This window comes from Prionailurus bengalensis, chromosome B2 (genome assembly GCF_016509475.1).
Source record: "Prionailurus bengalensis isolate Pbe53 chromosome B2, Fcat_Pben_1.1_paternal_pri, whole genome shotgun sequence".
Classification (NCBI taxonomy): domain Eukaryota; kingdom Metazoa; phylum Chordata; class Mammalia; order Carnivora; family Felidae; genus Prionailurus; species Prionailurus bengalensis.
Window position 1 is genome coordinate 110941773 of NC_057349.1, and position 24389 is coordinate 110966161.

A 24389-nucleotide genomic window follows, 5' to 3' on the forward strand; every position below is an offset into this window, starting at 1 on the left:
AGAAAAATCTTAAATAAATTAGGAGTAAAGCAAATATTTAATGATAGTAGAATAGACTATAATGTGTATATTTACAAAGTAATATACCAGACAGTAATAAAAATGAATACACTATAACTATACAAAAACACTTATGAATCTGAGAACATACCATTAAGAGAAAATCTCAGAATATGTCCTATAGTTTCATATATATGAGAGACCAACAAGTGATAAAATTAGGAAAAAAATCAACTTACTTAGTCTTCGATGACGTAAATAAATTGATTTAGACATGAATTAACCATTAGAAGACTTTTAGGTTGAATTCAATCATTTTATTCATTAATTTCATTATTTATAAAAGGCAACTATATATAATATCGTCATAAAGCAAAGCATATTTTTCTTGTGTTTAAGAATTTATGAAAATTAGTTCTTTACGTCACTAGATTTTAATTTTATAATTCACAGACTTATTAATAGTTTGTCTCAAAAAGTGAAATATTCTTTCAAATGGGAATTACATACCTATTAGTAAATTCTGGATTTTTGAAATTCTTGAAAAATTTCAATGCAGGGACATATAATCAATACAAAATAGGCTACACTTTTATTATGATAAATGTTATACTTTAGTTATGTTTAATTAGATTCTTTTAAAAGAAGTCTTTAACATAAGTTGTATCAAATGTGTAAATCAAGAAAGGCTATAAGCTTTTACATCCTTGTTTAATTTTTAAGCACCTTGTGCTTAAATTTTAGATAAATGTCCAAAATGGCTTAATTCTGATATCTAAAATATTCACCAAACTGTAATATTGATGCTTTAATATTGATGATATCATTAATATATCATATTTACGTAAAAAGAAAAAATGCAAAACGAAAAAATGAATGAGTATTTTAAAAGTTAGAAAGCTTTGTAAAGCAAATCACAAATGTAAGCTATAAAGGAAGTTGCCTAAAACATGGAAATCCTGGCCAGTCTTGTTTGAAGTGTCCTTAAAAAGTAATTAACTTCTATAAAATATTTTTATTAGTATGTCCTTAAAAATTAAATTCATTATCTTTGATATCAAAATTAGATCTCAGAGGCTTTATGATGATCCCAAACCAGTCTATGCAGATAATTTTGTTGAGTTGCTGATGGGAAAATGCTCATGTTCAAAGAAAAATGTTATAGGAAAAGATGCTAAAGTTAAATTTCCACATTGAAGCATCTCAAGAAATGTTCTTACTGCATCACTTCTTTTAAAATACTAATTTTAAGGGGAAACCAACCTCTCTTTACTCAAATGTTGTCTACCAGATAATAAAAGCAAAATAACTATGGGCTTCTATAAAATCTTTGTCTTTGATATCCCCACACCCATTGTTATAAATATACTGTCAATGTCTCAGCTACATCAAGAGCCTTGCAATTCCACTACGTGCTAGTCTTCCCTTGGCACTATTTGCCTTATGATAATGTATGTTTTCAGTCCTCTGTTTTATTTCATATTTTGCCTTTGAGAAACTTCCTGGGGAGTAATGTTTTTGGATGTACAGTTATTTATATTTTTCAGAAAAAAAATTTTCTCAAAAGACTTAAAATAATATCAAATGGTTGGGCCATTTAAAATTCAAAAATGTGTTTATTTTGCTTTTAATTTTTAGGGTAATATATCTTAAATATAATACACCTTAACATTCCTTGATGTCTTCTTCAGAATTCTATGGAAAGTAAATAATTCATTATATAATTGCCATATCTATAGAAAATATACAGAATGAAAATCAAATGGATATTTAGAATCAGAAAGCTACATCCTTACAAAAAATAAACCCACAAAAGCAAGCATCAATTTAAACCATAATTGCCTATGAATCATGGAAATTTTGATTTTGCAATGTTACTTTCACTGATGTCATAGAGAGATATTTGTGTATTGCTGATTCTTATCAGCATCTTCTTTATGCCTATAATAAAACCCCAGATATTTGAGAATCCAGTCCACTGGGATGATCTCAAGCATCTCAAGCAGAGTGAACCAGAATTCAGGAAGAAATACCCCCTTCTGTATTACACTAATCCTTTTCCACACATTAGCAACCTTCCTTCCTAACCAAAAGACCCAGGAATGAAGGGTAGTCTCTGTGCTTCCAGTACCAAAGCAGAAAAGCCACCCAGAAGACAAGACATGCAGGCACCAGCGTGGAGTTAGAGAATGTGCGTGCAAGTCTGGGCTCAAAGCAAAAGCTATTTGTGAACCTCCCTTATGAAAGGCAAAGAAAAGACTGAAAGATAAATAAGAAGTCTGACCAAAAATAAATACACATGGACATTATGCTGAAAATGGGTTGAGAAAAAGAACAATGAATCTTCAGTTTAAATTATCTTCAGTATGTTTTATTAGATAAATACCTGAAGTTTTTGATGATTGCCTCCAAAAGAGCCTGATAAAAATATGTTCTATAGAGAATATAATATTCATATGCATAGCAACCAATTTATTAAAATGTATCATCTCATGATGTCATTGGACATGTATCTCATATGATCCATAAGAAAAAGTAGACATTTTTTCATCACACTGTCTGTTTTCAGTATATATATATATATATATATATAAGTTTCTGCCCCTGGTTCCTGGCATAGAGTTTCTAAATCCCTTAGAATCTACTAGGTGATAGATTTGCCAATGAGGCAAATGCTTGGTGGGCTCCTGGATGGGGGCTGGTCACCAAAAATACCAAGCCACGATTAGAATCCTGAAACTTTCAGCCCCACTCCCCATCCTCCAGGAAGGGGAAGGGGACTGGAAATGGAGTTTACGATCAATCATGCCTATGTATAAAGCCTCCATTAAAAATTCTCTCAAGTATGGGATTCAAGTATACGGTTCAAGTAAACCCATCTACATACAAGGAAAGTGGTTTACCCCAACTCCACAGGGGCAGAAGTTTCTGTGCTTGGGACCCTTTCAGACTTTGCCCTATGTATTTCTTCATCTGGCTGTTCATCTGTATCCTTTATCATATCCTTTATTATATAATAAACTAGTAAATGTAATTGTTTCTCTGAGTTCTGTTAGATGTTCTAGCAAATAATTGAATTCAAGGGAGGAAGTCATGAGAACCTCTGATTTGTAGCCATGTTGGATGGAAACTATGAATAACCTGGGGACCTACTACCTAACAATTGGCAACAGAAATGGGGAGGAGTCTTGTGAGACTAAGCCGTTAACCTATGGGGACTGTGCTAAACCCAGTTAGTGTCAGAAGTGACTGAAATTGTATGACACCAAGCTGGCATCACAGAGAATTTCTTGGTGTGGAAACAAAACAAAACAAAACAAAACAAAACAAAAACCCATATATCTAGTGTAGGAAGTGCCGGGAGCGTGGTACTTCTGTAAGAGTGCAGAAGAAACACAGGGGAAGTGAGTTTTTCCTTTGCATTTACTTCAGTCTTTTTCCAGTTATTCAAACCTAACTATTCTTCAAATTATGAATTTTGTAATCACTTCCTTCATGAAGTCTGCCCTGACTACCTTTGGGTATGAGGAAAGAGTGTGGAGTGGAATGGTTTCAGAGGGCTTTCTTGAGTATCAGCTGGAAGCTTTGCCCTTGCATCAGTGACACAATTCTGCACCCTTGTTATTCTTCTTTTTTAAATCCCTGAAGTAAGTCCATGCGGAGTTCTATTATTCGCTGTCAAAGAGGTTCAAATGAGAGATGCGGCAAGTGCCACATTTGATGATTGTCTTATACTGTCCTCAATACTCACGATGTAGTGTGTACAGTAGAAATGCTCAAGAAATATTAAGATCTGCTCTGTCCAATGTAGTTGCCACTAACCACATGGGGCTTTGGGGTACTGAAATGTGACTAGTATGGACTGAAATGTGCTAAGTGTAAAACACAGACACACACCACAAGATTTCAAAAAACAGTGTAAACTATCAATGTGCTCTATACTGATACATAATGAAATAATATTTATATAAATATTTAAATAAACATTAAAATTATTTTAACATGTTTCTTTTTATCCTTTTAATGTATTTACCAGAAAATTTAAAATTACATGTGTTTTTCACATGAAATTGCACTAGACAGCATCGATTTAAAATGATTTTTTAAAAATCAGAAAACATGGGAGGGAAAATTCCTATCTCTCAGAATTTTTAGGAACTTACAGGAAAATTTAAAGTTGTATTGTATATATTTAGAATGCTTTTGGGTACCTAGAAATTGATATTTTAGAGAGTGTTTTCTGAGAACTTTGTTTATGATATATGAGCTTAGATCCATTCTTAGCTATGTTATTCTTCTCAGATATATAATTATATTTAAGTTAACAACCATTAGAAAATACCAGCAAATAAAACATTATTGCTCAATCATATGTACTCTACAGCAAATCTTTAGTGATTGAAAGTTGAAGGCAGAAACAGGATTATTTTATTTCATTTTGCTTCAATCACTGAAAAAAATTAATGTATTTGAATGCAAGTCGCTTTAATCTTCAGGCTTGAGAACACGATCAATTATTTCTGTTACAAGTTATTTCAAATAACATAGTTTTTTAAATTTCAACATAACTAAGTTTAAAAGTTAAATTTCTGTCAGAGGGTTTAGTATGAAATGACTCAGTCTCTGAACACATTAAAAGTATAAATATTTTATGAGTTTCAGCTGGAAATTTATACTGCATGCCAAAGAGAATTTATCATCAATACAAGCAGTACTTACTTGATACTCTTGCAGGTTTTTCTGCTAAAAAAAAAAAAAAAAGGGAAGAAAAAAAGTTTTGTTTAACTCAGATAAAATGCAAAGAAATTATACATTGATGGACTACATGAAAGTATCTCACATCTTTTGACTTTCTTATTGCTTAATGTAATGTAAGAATATAACTATTGCCTGAGAACATGGGTCTTTGAGTGTATTAATTGTTTTTATGTGAAATATAATAAAAGCTCTTAATTATTACAGATGTTACAACATGTTTACATTTTAAACGCTTACTAAAATCAGCAGGATTCTTGTTAAATTGAGTGTTTTGGTACAACTTTAATTATAACTAAGTTGAATAAAATTACTCTGTATGATGTAATTAATGTAAATATTTGTTTAAAGTTTCCAAATTCCATAAAATGTATCATTAAGAATTATTTTCCTTTCAGAGGTAATAATGATGAATAACTAAACCTTAAAAAGCAACATGCAAAATCAGTTTAATTTTTCATAACCATTTGTCTAGTTTCAATGAGAGACTATAATTCTTCAAAGTAGTATCTTTTTACATTAAAGTGTATGTATGTCGGACAAAAATATAAAGTGAGATGATTGTCCCAAATACCAAATACTGTAACAGATATTCTAACTTCTTGGAAAGAAAAAAAAGATTGGTAACATCTACATTGTACTAACGTTAGTCTATTTTTTTTTTTCTTAGTATAGTGGACACATAATCTTACAAGTTTCAGGTGTATAACTTGCTGATTTGACAAGTTTATAATTATGCTGTGTTCATCACAAGTATAGCTGCCATCCCAACATTAGTCTAATTTAAAGGGCCAGACTTGAAAACATAAATTTTTAAAGGAATCTGCATTATATGATTTACTTTGAGACTTGCAGAGTTTTTAGTATAAACCTAGGGATTATAAATTTACAGAAAGTGGTTAATGCCAATAGAAAGGTTTTTAGAAAATTTTTTTTCATTTGAGATACTTATGGTTTTAGTTATATTACAGCTGCATACCTCATGTATTCAAAACACAAAATAATTTAGAAAAAATACTTCAGTAAGGCTCATGTGTTATTATTTTTCCTTTAAAAATGCTATCACTGACTAAAAATGCTATCACTGACTAAAAGACAGGAGTACAGTAAACATTTACTGAAATACAATGAATTATCTGTTGGATGAAGGAATGAATAAGAATCAACAGGCTCCAGGTTAGTCTTGTGCTTTCATATATAATAATTTGTCCCTACTGTGTTTTCATAATATAAAGATCTTGGAAATGATGGACTCACACAGTGGGGTAACAAAGGAGTTACCACTCTCTTGGAAACATTTTTTCCTTTAGGGGTACATTTTTTCTTTGGGCTGCCCTCATTGTGCCCATACATTCTCCTGTATGTGCCACAGTGTGATAGGGTTGGGAAGTGGGATCGAATGGATTTAACCGTTAAGTCTTTGGCGTCATATTTACTTTGAGCCAAATCCTGTCTCTACCAGGTAAACACTCTGAGATGTTAGATGTTCCTTTATCGCATTTACCTTGTCTTTAAATTGGGCGTGATTGGGCCTGTTCTAAGGATTAAATGAACTAATAGGATTCGTTAGGAAAGGATGTACCAGTGGGTTTTTTAAATAACATATCTTCTCATTCTTCTTGCTAATTATCCTAAAAAAATGCTAGGCAATATTTTAAAAGTTAAGAAAGTTGAGATATAAAATTTATGGCCCTTTATGCTTCTACAGATCTGGTTTGTTCTTAATATAAATTTTACCATCTAGTATGACTGATAATTATATGTCTAAATTACTAATGACTATATGTCTAAATTTTATGTGTAGCTATGTCCTTTCAGTACGTCATTTCAGGCGTACATAATACACTAAGCAGAAAGAAGGAACCAGTAAAAAACAAGACTCATTTCCTCTCTCCACACACTGGAGATGTATATATTTGCTATGAATGAAAATAATTGTTCAGTTATGGCATGTTTACTTAGCACCTTAAAATTTAAAATATTTAAATACCATTACCTTTTGAGTTAATTAGATTTTTTAATTTCATTTTTTATTTATTTTTATTTTTAAATTCTTTTTTTTTTAATGTTTATTTTTGAGAGAGAGAGAGAGAAAGACAGAACACGAGTAGGGGAGGAGCAGAGAGAGAGGGAGACACAGGATCTGATGCAGGCTCCAGGCTCTGAGCTGTCAGCACAGAGCCTGACGTGGGGCTTGAACTCCCCAGCTGCGAGATCATGACCTGAGCCGATGTCGGACACAACCAACTGAGCCACCCAGGTACCCCGAGTTAATTAGATTTTTAAAAATTATATCACTCAGATTGCATAATTCAGTTATAACACCCATTTGTAGTTTTTTGATGATCAAATCACCAAAACATGTCGTTCTTATTTTAGGTAAAAGACATCTCCCTTCCATGTGCATGCTGGCATTATCCCTCCACCATCCACCTCTTGAATTAATTTAAAGAGCCAAGTTTAGGTAATAAAAAGGTATTTATAATTTTGGCTGTATTTATGTAATACATAAAATAATTCTTACTCTATCTATTTTTAGCACTATATCATTTTTGACCTTATGCATGTTACTAAAGTCTTTTGTAATAGAGAAATATATCTTCTGGTATGTACTAGAATATTCTATTGAATGTTTATGTTGTTAATAGTTTCGATTTCTTTACGTTGGCTAGTTTTACACTGAAATGTAAACCCCTGCTAGATTCCCCGCCTCTCCACTTCTGCTACTGGCAGAAGTGTATAGCTGCTAGACTTCTTTGCTTTAAAAAATTCAGTGTTAAGTGCAAACATAATTTAGGCACCTCCATACTAACTTAGCAATTGAATATTTACAAAGTTGATTCAAGATTACCTTTTGTCACATTGTGTGATTGAAGACTTTCTTTTCTTGTTGAGACTGTTGATAAGGAAAATGTAAATTAAACTACGAATTTTTAAGGGGAATTTTCATAAAAATTTTGGCTCACTTCAACCAAGCTTTGGGAAAATGGGAATATTTAACTGTTGTAAATATTTTCTCAGGATGATTTAAAATTTTTTTCTCTTTTAACATCTAACAAAAATAAACATCACCGGTAGAGATTGTTTTGTTTGCATAAACAGGGATATAACATGATCGCACTGATTACAGTATTTAACTAGAATCTGCGAACAATTGGTCATCCTGAGTAACTGAAATTGAGGATAAACTAAAAAACAAAAGAAAACATCTGTCTTCTTTCATAATTAACAATATTTTCGATATGTCTAAGAATGCTTTCTTCTTGATCCAATAGAATATTTCTCTGGTAATTAAGGTCTTTGCAAGTTTTTTCAGATACCTGCATTGAAAATCAGTGATTATCATATTATCTTTTATCGTTTACAAATAAATACACCCAATGTTAAGAAAAATAGCAACTTTGTGATTCAGCTTCTAGACTTGTTGCTCACCGATGGTGCAACACATATTTGTTGGCACTGGCCTGCCATCCACTGTTCCTTTGCCATGGCCGTTACCACATATCCACTGATTATTTTCCACATTTCTTTTTTAAATGACCTTAGCTCTCATCATGTACACAAATAAAAGTTTTATTTTAAAGTGATATAAATAATCCTCAACTCAAATATTTTTGCTTCAGGGATTTGCATTTCACTTTTCAATCTTGTAAAAAATTACCTTTTTCTTCTTTAAGATGTTTCATTTCTGTTTTTTCTGTAGAAAAAAATGAAGGTAATTTTGAATCATATATCACATTTATTCATAGGTCTTCCTAAGGTTTGGAATTAAATTTTGTGTAGTTAATATTCACACTTCAGGTATTATATGAAAAGAATTCTATGGTATTAATTTAGAAATAGCAGAACTTAAATTTCTCTCTTTTTGCATATGTAATAATAAGTGATATCTACACCTCTTGCATGGAAAATCCTATAGTGAATTGTAATTCTGATATATGCTTTAAAATCGCTGCCCACATTTTCATGAATTGCTTTTAAGTGGCATAATTTATATAATTCTGTGTTTTTTTATTTATGTGCTTTTATTGTTAATTTGGTGCATATGTCTTTAAATGTCATCTTTACCTTTACTTTCTTTTTCAGGTTTTTCAATTTTCTTCTTCCCTAGGAGGGTAAATATAATAACAAGAAATTATCAGTTTAAAAAACATGAGTCTCTTAATCTTGAAGTAAACAGTTGGAGATAGGACTTAATCCCATAAGTGTAGGGGGTTAGGGCTCTACTTTTGCAAGATGTGAAGCAAGAGGGTACCTCCCATGTGTGAGAACATAGGTATTTTTGTTATGCTTATTTAGCTTGTATTCAGTCACCTGTATGGCAGAGCCCCTTCCCTTTTTCTTTTTGTCTTTTTAAAAAATGTACTTTGAAGTAGAGGTAAAGCAAGCCATTCATTTATTAAATGTTAACTAGTAACAACAGGAAAAAACATCTGAATTTTCAACTGTTTCCTTAAGGAAATGAGTATTTGACTGGTGCTATGGGTGCTCAATAAATAAAACAATGGATTGAAAACAATGAGAGTCACAAAATATCTCCAAACCAAAAGTGGACACAGGCTTTTCAAAACACTTTTGGTTGATGATTTTCTTCAACTATATTTATCAGACAAGAGTGAGAAGAAAATCAATATGTAATGAGTGACAAGTAATTATGTAGTGGGAATGTTGCATATGTTTCTTATTTAATACTTAACTGTTGTAAGCCTTTTGGGAAGCCATTTTGCCTGTTTTATAGGTGAGGAAACCAGGAAGCTGAACTGGGTAAGGGATTTTCCTAAATGTTACACAGCTAGATAAAGATAAATTTACATACAGATCTGTTTCAACTGATCTATATTACCTCCTTTGGGAAAGTAAATATTTACCTGATTCTATGATTTCTGATGTTTCTTCTTTAGAAAAAAAGAAGAATACATAGAAAAAGAAAGGGAAAGAATAATTTTGTATTTCAGTAGCATACAACTGAGCTTTACCTCCAGGTGTATCCTATTAAATTCCACCGGTAATGACAATAAACACATATACTTAAAATGGCAAAGAAACACACTGGTAACTAATATCTCTGAAAACTGTAACTAGAAATCTATTTTGAAATTAGAACTACTCTACAGATGAATCTAAAACAGTCTAATTCTATATAGAAGAATGAATCACTTTGAAGTCCTTTGCTTAGTTTTCTTAATTACAAATTATACAGCTCTGTTTCACAAACTTTTAACTTGATCTTCATACATATGTGCATGCATTTATTCACTGAATATTATAAAGCCACTACACATATAAGAAGTTATACTAAATGTAATAGGTGGGGTCGTGGGATGAGACTGAAAAACATCTCAGAAATAAATTCAGCTCATGGTGACTATTGTCAGAGTAGTGAGACAAGAAATAAAATGCTACTTGTCTTTATGATAATATAAAACCAGCCTTTCTTTTTGTTCTTTCAGCTATTTCATAGACCAATAATATTTTAAAATATAACATGGCAGGTTTTTAAAATGTATTTTTCCTCACAATTCATTTAAAGTGATAACATTTTCTATAAACCTGATACATTTGATTTTGTCTTCCATAACTTTTCTGGAAGCTATATTAAAAATTCAAGAAAAATTGATTAACATATTTTATAATAATGAAGATGAAAGATGAATAATGAGTCATAAACAAAACAGTATTTACAAGGGATTATGGTGATATATTAGCATTCTAGTTTTGACTTTCAACTGTTAAATTTTACAATACTCTTTATATCCATAGAAATAATAAAAACTAGATGTGCTAAAGATTTTCTCCAACTCAAAGGCAACATTTAATATTTTAACATAAAATTCATTTATAAGAAAATTGTTGCTGCATTTGTAAGGAATCTGTTATGATACTTTTAAGGAACCAAGCTATTCCTTGGCATTTCAAAACTTTAGATATAGCTGCTAGATTGAAATGCACAGATTTTTACTCCAGGTTAAAGTCTGGGTCATGATTTAATACATAATGATTTAATTTTTATGAAATTACACAAAACATAAATTTTCAAAACGTATTAACTGTTATATTCGTATTATTTCTTGGAATGTCAAAATAAAACAGTGATTTTGAAACTAAAAACAATTCACCTTCAGGCTTTCAAAAAGTAAGATGATCAAAGGCTCATGTAGTTAAAATTAAATAATTGGAGACAGGTATTATGTGTTCTAAATTTTCCGAACTCAGAAGCAACTATTAGAGGGATCTCCATACTGTGTTTACTCAATACATCCTCACAAACAAAAGGAAGTACATAAAAGAAAGACCCAACCACTATTTTCCACACAGGCATTATTATGGTAAATGTATTTATTACACAGGCATGACAACAGAAAACATTGTAGGCATTCTCTCACATATCCTGGTATAGTGTGCTAATAAGTGCCCAATAAAGACATGTTCAAGGATAAATGAACACAACATACACATTATTCTTTGTCAATCAGAATCTTTGTCAATCACCAGATTTACATAGGTGATCGCATAATGACTATCGCCTTAATAAACATACCATCCTTTCTCTGCTGCATATAAACTCCAAGGGTTATAAAATTAAAATAATTAAATAGCAAATTTTTAATTTTAACATTCTACACTTACTTGTAGTTGGTTTGGGTTTGTCTAAAAAGTAAAGAAGAAAAGAAAACCAGTGGTCAATTTCCACCCATAGGTAAAATATCAGTCATTTATATTCTTATGTCTGTCTGAGTTAAAATAGGAATAGGCTAAACTTATATTAAAATAAGCAATAGAAAATGCCTTTTGAGGAATTTTAAAGTTATATTCCTAATGAATTCTCTGTAGAAGAGATTGTACAGCTTTCAAATATAGAATCCTCTTGGTCTCTCTTTATCCCTATAAAACCTCATGTTTGATTTGATGCAATATGAATGCTCACAAAAATTTGAATGCCTTACTATTTCTAAATAGCATAAAATGCATATTACACCATCATCTTTGCAGAATACATGTTAACTTTAATTCATATTAACTATCTAAGTCCCCCAATACAGCATTTTAAATGAAGAAACTGATTTTATAAAATCTCAGGGGGAATAAATGAGTGATAGATGAAAACCACAGAACTATACCATCCAAATACATGACCTCTTTCTCCAGTAGTCCTTGTCTTCTGAAACTGTTAACTAAAAACATTACGCAGTCATACACCTAAAGATCAATTTATTTATAAAAAAGTTTACAGCATGTGGTCATGACTGTGAACAATTCAAATCAGTCAAAATTGGGTCAACTAATTCTAATTCATTAACTGTGGGAATATAAATTGATACAACTTATATCAGAGAAAAATTAGAATTATCTATAAAAATTACATTGTATATACCATTTCACTAAAACACTTTAAGAAATTTTACTCCAAATGTAAAGTAACAAAACTAGACTGGTAGATATATATATGTGTATATATATATATATATATATATATATATATATATTATTTTGTATCATTATAGAAATCTTGTTAGACAACCTAAACATACCAGAGATTAGTTAACTATACAACTATCTAATAGAATACTATTATTTTCAAAATACATTCAAATTTTCAAATTTGAAATGTAAAATTCATTTCAAATTTAAAATTTCAAAATTTGAATTAATTTTTACATTTCTAATTCAAATTTTCAAAATACATTCTTAAATAGAAAAATCTGGGACATGGTAACTTATAGAGTATGTCATAATTTGTGTAAAAAAATAAAAGTGGGGATATATATTTATTTTATGTAAGCATGTATGTATATGTATATTATGTGTATATGCTATGTATGTATGTTGCTAGAAGGAGACAATAAGAAATAACAGTCGTTACCTATTGGATATTTTGGAATAGGAACTGGTAGAATAAGGAAAAAGAGAGGAGAAGGAGGTATATTTTCACAATTAATCTCCTATAGTGTATGCCTTCATGTTTGAACCATGCCAACTATTATAGTTTTAAAATTTGAGTAGTATTTTTTTAAATATTAAGCTAGCAATTATATATTTTATATTTAAGAAAATATATCAAGCTGAAATTCATGATTAGTTTTCAGTAAAATGTAATTTGTGCAATTTGGCAAGTTATTTTACAATACTATCAGCAGTGAATTGACTTAATCAGTATGACACATGACATTGATATTGACAACAGCGAAAGGTGCTTGTGAATCATGAAATCAAATACTATTTTGTTAATAGTGCTGTATTATAACCATAAGAGACTCTTAACTATAGAGAACAAGCTGAGGGCTACTGGAGGGGAGGTGGACAGGGAGTGGACTAAATGAGTGATGGGTATTAAGGAGGGCATTTCTTGGGATGAGCATTGGATGTTATATGTAAGTGATGAATCACCAAATTCTAATCCTGCAACCAATATTACACTATATGTTACATAACTAGAATTTAAAAAAAAAACATGAAACCAAATATACTGCTGTATTATAACAATATGTTTGGCAATCCTATACATACTGGTTATAATACTCAGCAAAATGTATGATTGTCAGCTTATCTATATCAGATAAACTAGATTTTGCTAAAAACCACAAGACTAAAAATTACCAGGACAAAATGAAAAACAGTTGTAGGCTTTGTTTTAATTTTTAAATTTAATACAAAGAGGCAATTAAGACAGAATGTAAAAACACCTGTTTTTATAGATGGAGATTCTTTTTCTTGATGTTCAGCTTTTTCTAGAAAAAGAAATTAAAAATTAATTGGCAATCTGTGGATTTTTTGTGTAGTAAGCATTTCTTATTTATGTGTTTACAAGTGGTCCTCAGTTTATATGGGAAGCATGCCCTCAAAGTCATTTGCACGCTGGAACTCAGAAAGCATATTGCCATAGAAACGCATTATAAACACAGTCAGGTTCATTCTCAGGGCAACCTGTTAGATACAAAGGTACTAGCCCTCTTGAGGCCACGTGGTATAGGAAGAAGAGGCTAGACTACGACAAAAGGAGAATAAAAAGAGGATTTTTCTTTCTCTGCTAAAGGTAGAGTCATTCCTTAGGGATACTTTAAAGCAGATGACATTTCTCTTTGGCATTTTACAAGCTCCCCTTTGTACCTCTCTGACTCCTTCTAGTTCCTTTCTTGCCAGATCAGAAGTAATTTGTGCTGGACATTATTTTATTGTTGAAAATTGAACCTAGACCCACCCTATGCCAGAAAGTACCACATTTTGTATTTTTGTTTTCCTGGACCTCTTTCTCTTTCCAGGTCCAGTTAGAACTCTCACAGATGAATCTGTTAATTAGAGGACATGACAAATGGAATCAAATGTGTAATTGGTATCTCTCTTAGTCCCATGAAAAATATTTGAAATAAAAAAAAAATAGATCTCTCTCCTTCATCAAAAGTGGAATTTCAAATGAAGCCATTATGGGTAGGATACATTGAATGGAGTTGAGGATATTTGGATCATTGCCAAGTGTTAGTTCTTTCTAATCACCCTGGGTTAGTCCTCCTGAGCTGTTACTGATGTTTATCTGTCTTTTTCTTCACTCACTCCTGAATTTGGAGATTCTAAAAGTACTACTATGTTTCCCCAACGTCATGCACCAGCAGTGAAGTATGTGGGAAGATGCGGAACCTATGTTGTCATAAGACTAAACTGGATATTTGTAAATTAGAGATTGATAGCATTTAAGAATACACTTTCATGAACTTAATTTGCATAAATGTTAATATTAAATAAGCATGCAAAATAAAATAAAATTGAAAAGCTGATATTCAATTTCTTAAACTGTCATAATAAAGGCAACTACAAAAGTATAATGGATTACAGTAATAATAATCATATAAAAATGCATATTCAAAACATATGCAACAGGTTCCAGGATGTGAATATGTTCTATTAAGCTACACATATTTGCATATTATCTCCTGAAACCACCCATATGGTCTCCTAATTGATCTCACCCAATTCATCTTTGGATGGGGTCAATCCTTTTTTTGATATAGGATCCGGAGCATATTTGAGCAACAGCTAATCATGCTTTCATTGAAGTTGTTTCATATACATGACTTTCAAGGACCAAGATCAAAACTTGGAGACAATTTTGGACTTATTTACTATCTATGTGACAAGGAGTCTATTGCCCTTCTGAGCCTAATAGTCACCTATTAAACTCTCTGTCACTGTAATCTCTGTATCATTCCTGAGCAGTAAAATGAATGATCTTTTAAGTTCACACTCCTAAGAAAAGTTCATGATTTTAATAAACAAATGGTAATATGATTACAATCTCATGGATTTTGAAAAAGCAAAGTCTACCTGCAATATAATTAATGCTACTTAAAACAAACAAATCAAAATCAATATGTGGTTCATAACACTGATAATTGTGTATCATTTTATTTTCCTTTGTTATTCACTGTGTGTGTTTGAAGGGTTGCCTGTTTACTCTAACTTCTTAGTGGTATTTTATAGCCTATAAGGAATCGCTCTTTTAGTATTAGTAATGGTGATACAACTTCCAGAGATTTCTTCTGGATAATTATAGCAAAGTATTAATTACTAGGGAAAGGCAAAGATGTTAAATCAAAGCTATTGCAAAACCTTATTTTGTCATCTATACAGGTAATTTAGACTTAGGCAACACGAAAACTAACAATTAAAGAAAAAACAAGCAAAGTGTTAAAATAGCCAAGGATTAGTTTTCAGATTTTATTCTTTTCATCTCTTACTTGTTGGTTTGAGCTTGACTGTAAAGAGTGGAGAAAAGTAAATGGCATATTGATGAGTGCAAACCTTTGAAAAAATAACTCTTTACCATCTGTGTTTATTTCTTCTTAGTTTTAGATTCTCTTCTTATATTAAGCTATTCCATTCTCTCTGAGCACTATCCTTTCACTGTCAGCAAATATATCAATTACACTGCTTTCTGAAAATTTATGACACATAGAATGTATGCAAAGTTTAAAGCAATCTCTATATTTGGCACACAAGTACATTGGGCTAGCTTCTTGATAATCTCTAAATACCCATATAACTAAATGAAATACTCATGGGGCCACATTAACACCTTAGGGTGCACATTAGAGGAACATTAGCTGAAATTATGAGCTTTGACAATGGCTGTAATAGAGTACAAAGGACATAAGAGGTCATGTGTAAATGGCCTCATAAGGTTTCTTTTTTTCCCTCATGTGTTAATAGTATATAATTATATAAATAATTAGTTCTTTCCTGAATTCTATTATATTTTCCACTGAGAAACTGTATTTAAATGCTGATTATCATGATTCTCTCAGTTAAAATGAAAAAATTACTTCACAGACTTTTTCCTTTGAAATGATTTTTTTTAGTAAAGAAATGGGACTCTATTAACTGTCAGTTGTCCAGGTGGGTAGAATTTCGATGTTGGAATTCAATGGAAAAGATTCAATGGTTTAGGATGTCATGTGAGATGAAGACTCCATTTTATTCATCCCTCTAGGAAAGAACTTCAGAATAGGAGAAGTGTGTATGTTCCTTTTTTTCTCCTCACAGGAAATACTGAGAGATGAACTATTTTAATATTCTATGCTCTGGCGTGTCTGGGTGGTTCAGTCACTTAAGCATCCAACTCTTGGTTTCAACTCAGGTCATGATTTCACAGTTTCATGAATTTGAGCCCGGCGTCAGGCTCTGTACTGCCAGTGTGGAGCCTGCTTAGGATCCTTTCTTTTTCCCTCTCTCTGCCCCTCCCCTACTTGTGTGCTGTCTCTGTCTCTTTCAAAATAAATAAATAAACTTAAAAATAAGTTAAAATGAAATAAGATTAAACACCTAATAGTATATGATAATCAATGTATTACTTGGATTACTTTATGAGTTACATGCAAGCTTAGATCAAACACACTTAAAAATTAAATTATATCTCTTTAGTTTTCCACTGTTAATTTATTGAGTATATATTTTAGTGATTTATAAGAATTCAAAATCTTAGAATTTATGGCACTGAAACTATACACTTCAGTGAAAATGTGTGTGTGTGTGTGTGTGTGTACCCATGTAACATAAAGCTGATACACAGAAGAAAAATATGAAATATCTTACCTGGTTTTTCTATTGTAGTAGCTTTTACCTGCTTGACAACTTTTTCTTCTGTGATAGGAAAAATTTTAACACAAGTAGGAAATTTAAATACATTACTATAAAACAGTGACATAAGTCAACTTTGATATTTTGTATTCTCTTTGAAATAACACCAATACTGAGAAAAAGTTAGCTATTTTTCCAAAAACACAGCAAGCTATATCTTTTATTCAAATTGGATGGAACACAAAGAAAATGTGTCCAGCTGCAGACATCCTTTGCAGCTATCCTACCAAAAAAGTTTTCCTAATTGGAATCGTCCCCTAACCTGCCAATATACACCCTATGCCTTGCCTTCACTGTATTTCACTGTATTTATCTATGCAGGGGTTGTTTTGTTTTGTTTTGTTCTGTTTTTTTTAATAAAAAGCACATATACTTTTTTAATAATTGAACTGGAACAGGAAGAAGCATTTTTTAATTTCTGTAGTGCAAAATACCTCCCTGGGAACCCAGGATTAGCCTAGGGTTCAGAATGGGAGAAAACCCAAGGGTTTTTTTTTGTTTTGTTTTCGTTGTGTGTGTGTGTGTGTGTGTGTGTGTGTGTGTGTTTTATTGTGCAAAGCTGGGGAAGAGCAAAGTGGTACATTTATGGGATGTCTTCTGTTCTCTATGTTTTTATAGACATAAAGAGACTTGGATCGGTGTAGAGAGATTATTAAAATGATCCTATGTAAAATGAAACTTTTCAATAATTCAGCAGTGGGAATTAATCAATTAGAACGTTTCCCTGGGAAGCAGAATTTAGAATACGGATATTATCACTAAAATAAAAGAAAGGTGTGGCTGGAGGACAGTGTGCTTGCTGTATACTTGGAGACTAAACTCTCTCACTCTCTGTATTTCAGCTCAAAATGACTGACATTTGGGAGAGTCAAGAAAATAGCAAGATTTTATCATTCATTAAATGAGGAGGTTCTAAGGTTTTGATTATGTCAATATAGACGGTTATTCTTGGTTCCTCACACTACAGCTCTGCTTTTTCTACTCCTATAGCTTCTTTTGTTGGTGTGTCATGTATTTTAAAGCATGAGCAAATGAAAGCAAATGGACTCAAACCCATTGTAAACAGTTTTCCTGAAGTAAAAATTTTAGAAGTATAAGGAAAATGTTTCCTAAGATATGCTTACAGAAAGTATGCTTTTACCTTATTAAAGATTCTGGCCTAACCCCATTTACAACTTCGGGTAAACAATTCAGCCTGGAATGAAGGACAATAACTGAGGCTTGGGACTGCCTCAAAATTAAAGTCATATTTAATTAGCGTAAATGAAAACTTAAAAGTTTTTAGTCTTAAATAAAAAACAATTAATACATTTGTTTTGGTAAATTCTGTATCTCGCTTTCTGAGCAGAACACACTGGCTTACCTCTACTTTCTCCAAAATGTAAGATCAGGGTTGAAAAAAAAGAAAGTGAGGCAAAGACGGAGGAAGGAAGGAGAGGAAACAGGGAGAAATGTTGATTTCCTTTTCTTGGGGGTTTTGAAATGTAAGATGTCATGTTTGAACGAGCCGTTCTGAATTGTAAGTTTCCCAAGGACATCTTGTCCCATGCAGAACAGAAGTAAACCATGGAGCCCATTCACCTCAGTGCTGGAGGTGATGATCTTACTCAGCTAAGTATCTGATGAGAAGGGATAGACTGTGTAGTTACTGTTACACGTCAAGTCCTCAGTTCAAAAAATATGGTGGAGATGACTAAAATTGGAGATGTTCTAGAAGTTGGGTGACTTAAGACTTGAATCGTCCCTAAAAACTTTAGATTTGACATGAGACTCTTCATTCTGCTGAAACCAGAACATGGAGAGACAATTTTATACTATAGACACCACCTGCAAAATACCTGGTTTACCATGAGAAACAGTCTTTTCCGGTTTTGCTCTGTCTTGTTCTGAAAATAATAAAAATAAAATCTTTTCAGATGTTTAGAAGCTTTATAAATTAACATACGGTGATTTTTTTCTCTGTTCCATAGGCCAGTGATTTGTTTAGCAGAAAATAACAGACACATGTCAGAAATATGTTCACACAGAAAAAAACTGTTTCTAAGTTTTCATGTCATTTTAAGTGAAAAATTTAATGGTTTTGGTTGCATGAAAACAATATAACAAGAATTCTTATTTACATTTAAGTACTTATATTTTACAAAGGATAAGTTGTAACAAAGCATAAATACTAAAGCATAGATAGCAAACGCATATTACTGGAAATATTTAAAATTTTCTTGTCAAAATTCTATGTAAGCATTACAGATAAAATTAATACATGCCCTATGTATTTGAGTTTTTTTTCAGATGAAGTTCTAAAGGAAACATTTATATATAAAAAACAGAATCAATTAAATTACCTGCAAAATTGTGTTATTTTCCAATAATAAATAAAAGTTTGAAATGGCATTGGGCCTAACTAGAAGTTTCCAATGGTTTCCAGTTTAAAAACAAAGGAAAATGCAAAATGTTTCCATCTGCTAACATTGAATTGCAGCAAAAAAAATACAGTCAAAAAATAAATCATAAGACAGTACTTAGGCATTCATAAGCCTTGATACATTAACAATATATTATTTATAAGAGCAATTAGGATCAAGCTTCTGATCAGTTGCTAGGTAAGTTTTGGTGAGAATTAAAAGGGTAATATAGTGTTGTATGTACATTTAAACTTGGATTCTTGAATTTGTTGACATTGAGGAAGTTTGGTATGCAATTTTTTATAGTGAAGAAATAGCTTCCATGGAGCCTGAGGGTTTTTTTTTTTTTAACTTGCTTCAGGTCAGTGGTTAGTTGGTACCAGAGCTAGGACTTAAACACTAAATAGCAATGTAAACTTGGAAAGGTCACTCTGGTTTTAGGTCAATGTTACCTCTTCATAAAATAATCATTAGAATGGGACAATTTCTTAGTGGAAGCACCCAGAGTTTTGAGTTAATCCGACATGGGCAGAATCCTAGCTCCAACATTTATTAGCTGGAAAACCTTGGAAAAATAAATTGTTTTCTGAGTGGAGTCTATTGAGCTGTTTCCACACACATTAAATATGAATAATAATTGTCATGTTCCATGTGTCTCACAGCATTATAATGAAAATAAAAATCCTAAGCTGTTCCTTAGCTCCTAACAGGTGTTTAATAAATTCTTGTCATTTTTCTCTTCAAATCCCAGTAGTCTGTGATTTTGTCACTGCTATGTCATTGGAAATAAACCTACAAATTAAATATGATAATACTAGGGTTGAAGGACTCCCAGACATCTCTCCTGAAACCTAGAGTATCTGCTGTGGTCCATTTAAAGCCATATTCTAGGTTTTTTTGCCTACAGAATATCCCCCTTCTCAGCTAATCCAGTGATATAAAACCATACTGAGCAACAGAGTAAGAAAAACAATAAGGCTCCGGGACACCCTGTAAATCTCCATTGGTGGGTGGTAAGCCTCTTTTAGTTCTAAGATGAAGGCAATATCAGCTTTGTATCTATTTAAGAATACAAATATTTTTTACCTGGTTTTGTTTCCTTTTTTACTTGTGACTCTAAAGGGAAACAAAAAGGCAGAAATTTTAAAATCTGAAAAAATAAACGAGCACAAATTCATTTTTAGAAATTATTTTATTCTGTTTACCATTATGAAAAAGGCAGAATTTTACTAAAAATGATTTCAGTTTCCTGCTAGTTTGTTAGTGCTGGACTATTTTTTTAAGTTTATTTATTAATTTTGAGAGAGAGAGAGAGAGAGAGAGAAAGAGAGTGAGTGTGTATGAACAGGAGAGGGGCAGAAAGAGAGGGAGAGAGAGAGAATCCCAAGCAGATTTCACATTGTCAGTGCAGAGCCTGACGCAGGGCTTGACCCCACCGACCAGGGGATCATGACCTGAGCTGAAATCAAGAGTCAGATGCTTGGGGCGCCTGGGTGGCTCAGTTGGTTTAGTGTCCAACTTTGGTCAGGTCATGATCTCACCACTCGTGGGTTTGAGCCCCACGTCGGGCTCTGTGCTGACAGCTCAAAGCCTGGAGCCTGCTTTGGATTCTGTGTCTCCTTCTCTCTCTGCTCCTTCCTCCACTCGTGTTCTCTCTCTGTCTCTCAAAAACAAATAAATAAACATTAAAAAAAAAAGGTCAGATGCTTAGCAAACTGAGTAACCCAGGCACCCCAGAGCTGGACTATTAAACACACAGTAGTTAATATCATGCCATGTACTTATCTGTCATTAAGTTGCTGCTACTGCTGATTGATTTCAATTCGAAAAATCTGTTTTCTCAAGATGATTATTGTGGAGTATAGTTTCAATGTCAGTATAAGGTAAATGATTTGATGGCGGAATAGGAAGAGTGTCTTTGAAATATATCTAATTAAGTTCTTATGTGATTTAGAAATTTAGACAAACAGAGTTATAGTTTGAATTGTACCCCACAAAAAGATATGTTGAAGTCCTAATCTGCCATATATCAGAATGTGACCTTATTTGGAAATAGAATTGTTGCAGATATGATTGGTTAAGTTAAGATGAGGTCATACTGGAATAAGGTAGGTCCTTAATCCAATCTGACAGGTGTCCTTATAAGGAGAGGATAAGAGACACCAAAGGAGACACAGGGAGAAGAAGGCTATGTAATGGTGGAGGCAGAGCTTAGAGTGATGGATCTACAAGCCAAGGAACCAGGACTGCTCACAACATCAAAAGCTAGAAGAAACAAGGAAAGATTCTCCTCTACATGTTTCAAAGGGAGCATGGCTCTGCTGACATCTCGACTTTGGACTTCAAGCCTCTAGATCTGTGAGAGAGTAAATTTTTGTTGTTTTAAGCTATCCAGCTTGTGATACTTTATTCCAGTTACCCAGGGAAACTAATAGATTTTGGTACCAGGAGATCAGGTGCTGCTGTAACAAATACATATAAATATGAAAGTGGTTTTGGAATTGGCTGATGAGAAGAGGCTGGAAGATTTTTGAGACACTTGATTAAAAAAAAAGCCTAGATTGCCTTGAAAAGGATATTGGCAGAAATACCAACATTAGAGTCTATTCTGCTGAGGACTTAGAATTGGTAAGAGCTATGAAGAAAGCTTCTGATAATTTAGAAAATATGTATATCATCATCAAATACATATATCAACAAAATGTTCCTAGAAATAGGAATGTTAAATGTGCTCCTGGTAAGGTCCCAGAAGGAAATGAGGAACATGCTATTGGATATACTTCAGGGGTGATCTTTGCTATAAAATGGCAGACAGCTTGGCTGAATTGTGTTCCTCAGATAGAGTAAGTGAAACTGTGCCCCCTGGGTTAATGAAGTTGAAACTAGGAGAAGGTTTAAAGTTTGTTTTTCAGAGAACGGTTTCCTTCTAGTTAGCTATTGTGTCTTTTCAGACTCCACTAACAAATACACTAGCTGTCTCCACAGAGGTCTGGACTCAAGGTCAACTTACATGATTCTCACCTATGAACAAACAAGGCTCAGAATTCCTTACCTGAGAAAACAAGCCTAAGACCCCATCCAGGTTAAAGCAGCTCTCAGAGCATGTCCATAGCCCCTTCTTCTTGCCCTAAGGTAACCTCCTGACGTCAGGGGCTGAATTTTGTCTTGTTCTGGTGTTAAGTCCCCACTCCAGAGTGAACATAAGATGGATGTTACATATATGTTTGCCTGGTTCACGTGCTCCAGCGTTCCTCATGAATAATCATAAGTTCCCCATCCCTTTCACTAATATGTATGTAATCTCCTACCCTGAATCTCCCCTTTAAAAATCCCCACTCCTTAACTGGGAACCTGGGAGATGGTCTTTGGACATCAGTTCAAGGTTGAATGAAGCAGCCTTTCCTTTCCAAAGAACATCTGTATTGGCTTTCAAGCAGTGAGCAGCCAAACTAGGGTTTAAGTAACAGAGGTAGAATTTATAAGTGAAGAACATGGTTTAGCTGAAGAAATTTCCAATTAAAGTGTGGAAGGGGCAGCCCTATTTCTCCTTGCTGCACATAATAAAATGTGAGAGAGAAGATAAATTGAGGAGTAAATTGTTAATCAAAAAGAACCAGCACTTGATGATATGGAAAATTCTCAACCTATCGAGATAGTGTGCCCTGGATACAGAGCAAAGAGAGTGGCCAGACAAACCTGCAGGTCCAATCTACCCACCTAAGCAGAAGGTAGGAACAGAGATGTAGTTATGAGGAAAGATCTAAAAAGGACACTCTTTGTCCAGTGACATGGACCCTCATGAATTAAATGCAGAACTGGTCATGTTTGTGAGAATTCTATACAAGTAAAAACAATGCTGGCCTGGACAGGAATGGACACACAGAAAAAAAACAACTCCAAGAGAAGAGCCATGGATTCAAAGACCTGGGATGATGGGAACTCCTTGGGTAGAGAGGGCAGGGCTGCCAGCTGGGGGGCTCTATAGAACGGCAGAGCTAGCACCCAAGCAGGCCTAGAAGACACAGTACTCAGTCAAAGAAGATATCAGATCCTGACATCTAATGGAATTTTTCCTGCTATGATTTGGATTTATTTGGGATGCATAACCCCTTCTTTTCCTTTTAGTTTTTTCCCTTTTGAAATGGGAATTTCTATCTTAGTCTGTTCCACTATTTTATTTTGGAGGCAGATAATTTGTCTTCTGTTTTCACAGATGGAGAGAAATTTTCTGCGAGAAGAATCATACCCTGGTTTCACCCATAAATGCTTAAGATAATGAGATTTGGGACTTTAGATTGATGAATTTTGGACTTAGTTGTTGCTAAAATGGTTGTGACTTTTACGGATGTTGGAATGAGGTGAATGTATTTTGCTACATCTGAAGGACATGCATTTTGGGGGGGTAAGAAGATTGGCCTTTATGGGTTGAATTGTGCTCCCCCCAAAAGATAGGCTGAAGTCCCAACCCCCAGTACCTCATAATGTGACCTTACTTGGAAATAGGGTCTTTACAGGTGTAATTAGTGAAGATGTAGTTCTATGGGAGTATGGTGGCTCCTTAATCTAATATGTCTGGTGTCCTTACAAGAAGAGGAGAAAAGACAGAGATAAAGACACAAAGGAAGAAGATGCCCATGGGACAACACAGGCTCAGATTAGAATAATGCAACTTCAAGCCAAGGAACACCAAGCATTGCTCACAAACACCAGAAACCAGGAGAAGCAAGAAAAGGTCCTTCTGGGTTCAAGAGAAGCATGGCCCTGATTACACCTTGATTTCAGACCTCTACCTTCCAGAACTGTGAGAAAATAAATTTCTGCTGTACTAAGATACTTAGTTTGTGGTATTTTATTACAGCAGCCTTATAACACTAATAGTTGGCAAACATGAACAAAAGTTTTAATTGTTTTGAGAATCAGATTGTTGTGTATTCTTTATAAAAAGTCTGCTGCTTACTGTAGCCCTCAGAAATGTTCATCGGACTTAGAAGAGTGAGGGGAGCTGTTTTTCTGGCAGGATGTCTGTGTCCTAGAATAAACAGCAAAAATAGGGGTTTTGTAATTGACTCAATTAGTCAATTGTTTCTTCTGTTGGTGGGAATGCAA

The 24389-nt window shown here is 33.1% G+C and overlaps 1 protein-coding gene across 1 annotated transcript in view; it reads right to left on the bottom strand.

The window, feature by feature from the left end:
- The window catches only part of TRDN (triadin), a 395011-nt gene that overhangs the window by 23573 nt on the left and 347049 nt on the right, over nt 1–24389 (bottom strand). The window contains exons 27-37 of the mRNA XM_043592239.1: nt 20370–20399; nt 18720–18767; nt 16837–16884; nt 15483–15500; nt 13437–13481; nt 11383–11403; nt 9624–9650; nt 8824–8862; nt 8417–8452; nt 7607–7651; nt 4720–4743 (exon numbers count right to left, since the gene is read on the bottom strand). Of these exons, the coding sequence (XP_043448174.1) occupies nt 4720–4743; nt 7607–7651; nt 8417–8452; nt 8824–8862; nt 9624–9650; nt 11383–11403; nt 13437–13481; nt 15483–15500; nt 16837–16884; nt 18720–18767; nt 20370–20399 (381 nt within the window). The remainder of the gene's footprint in view (nt 1–4719; nt 4744–7606; nt 7652–8416; nt 8453–8823; nt 8863–9623; nt 9651–11382; nt 11404–13436; nt 13482–15482; nt 15501–16836; nt 16885–18719; nt 18768–20369; nt 20400–24389) is intronic.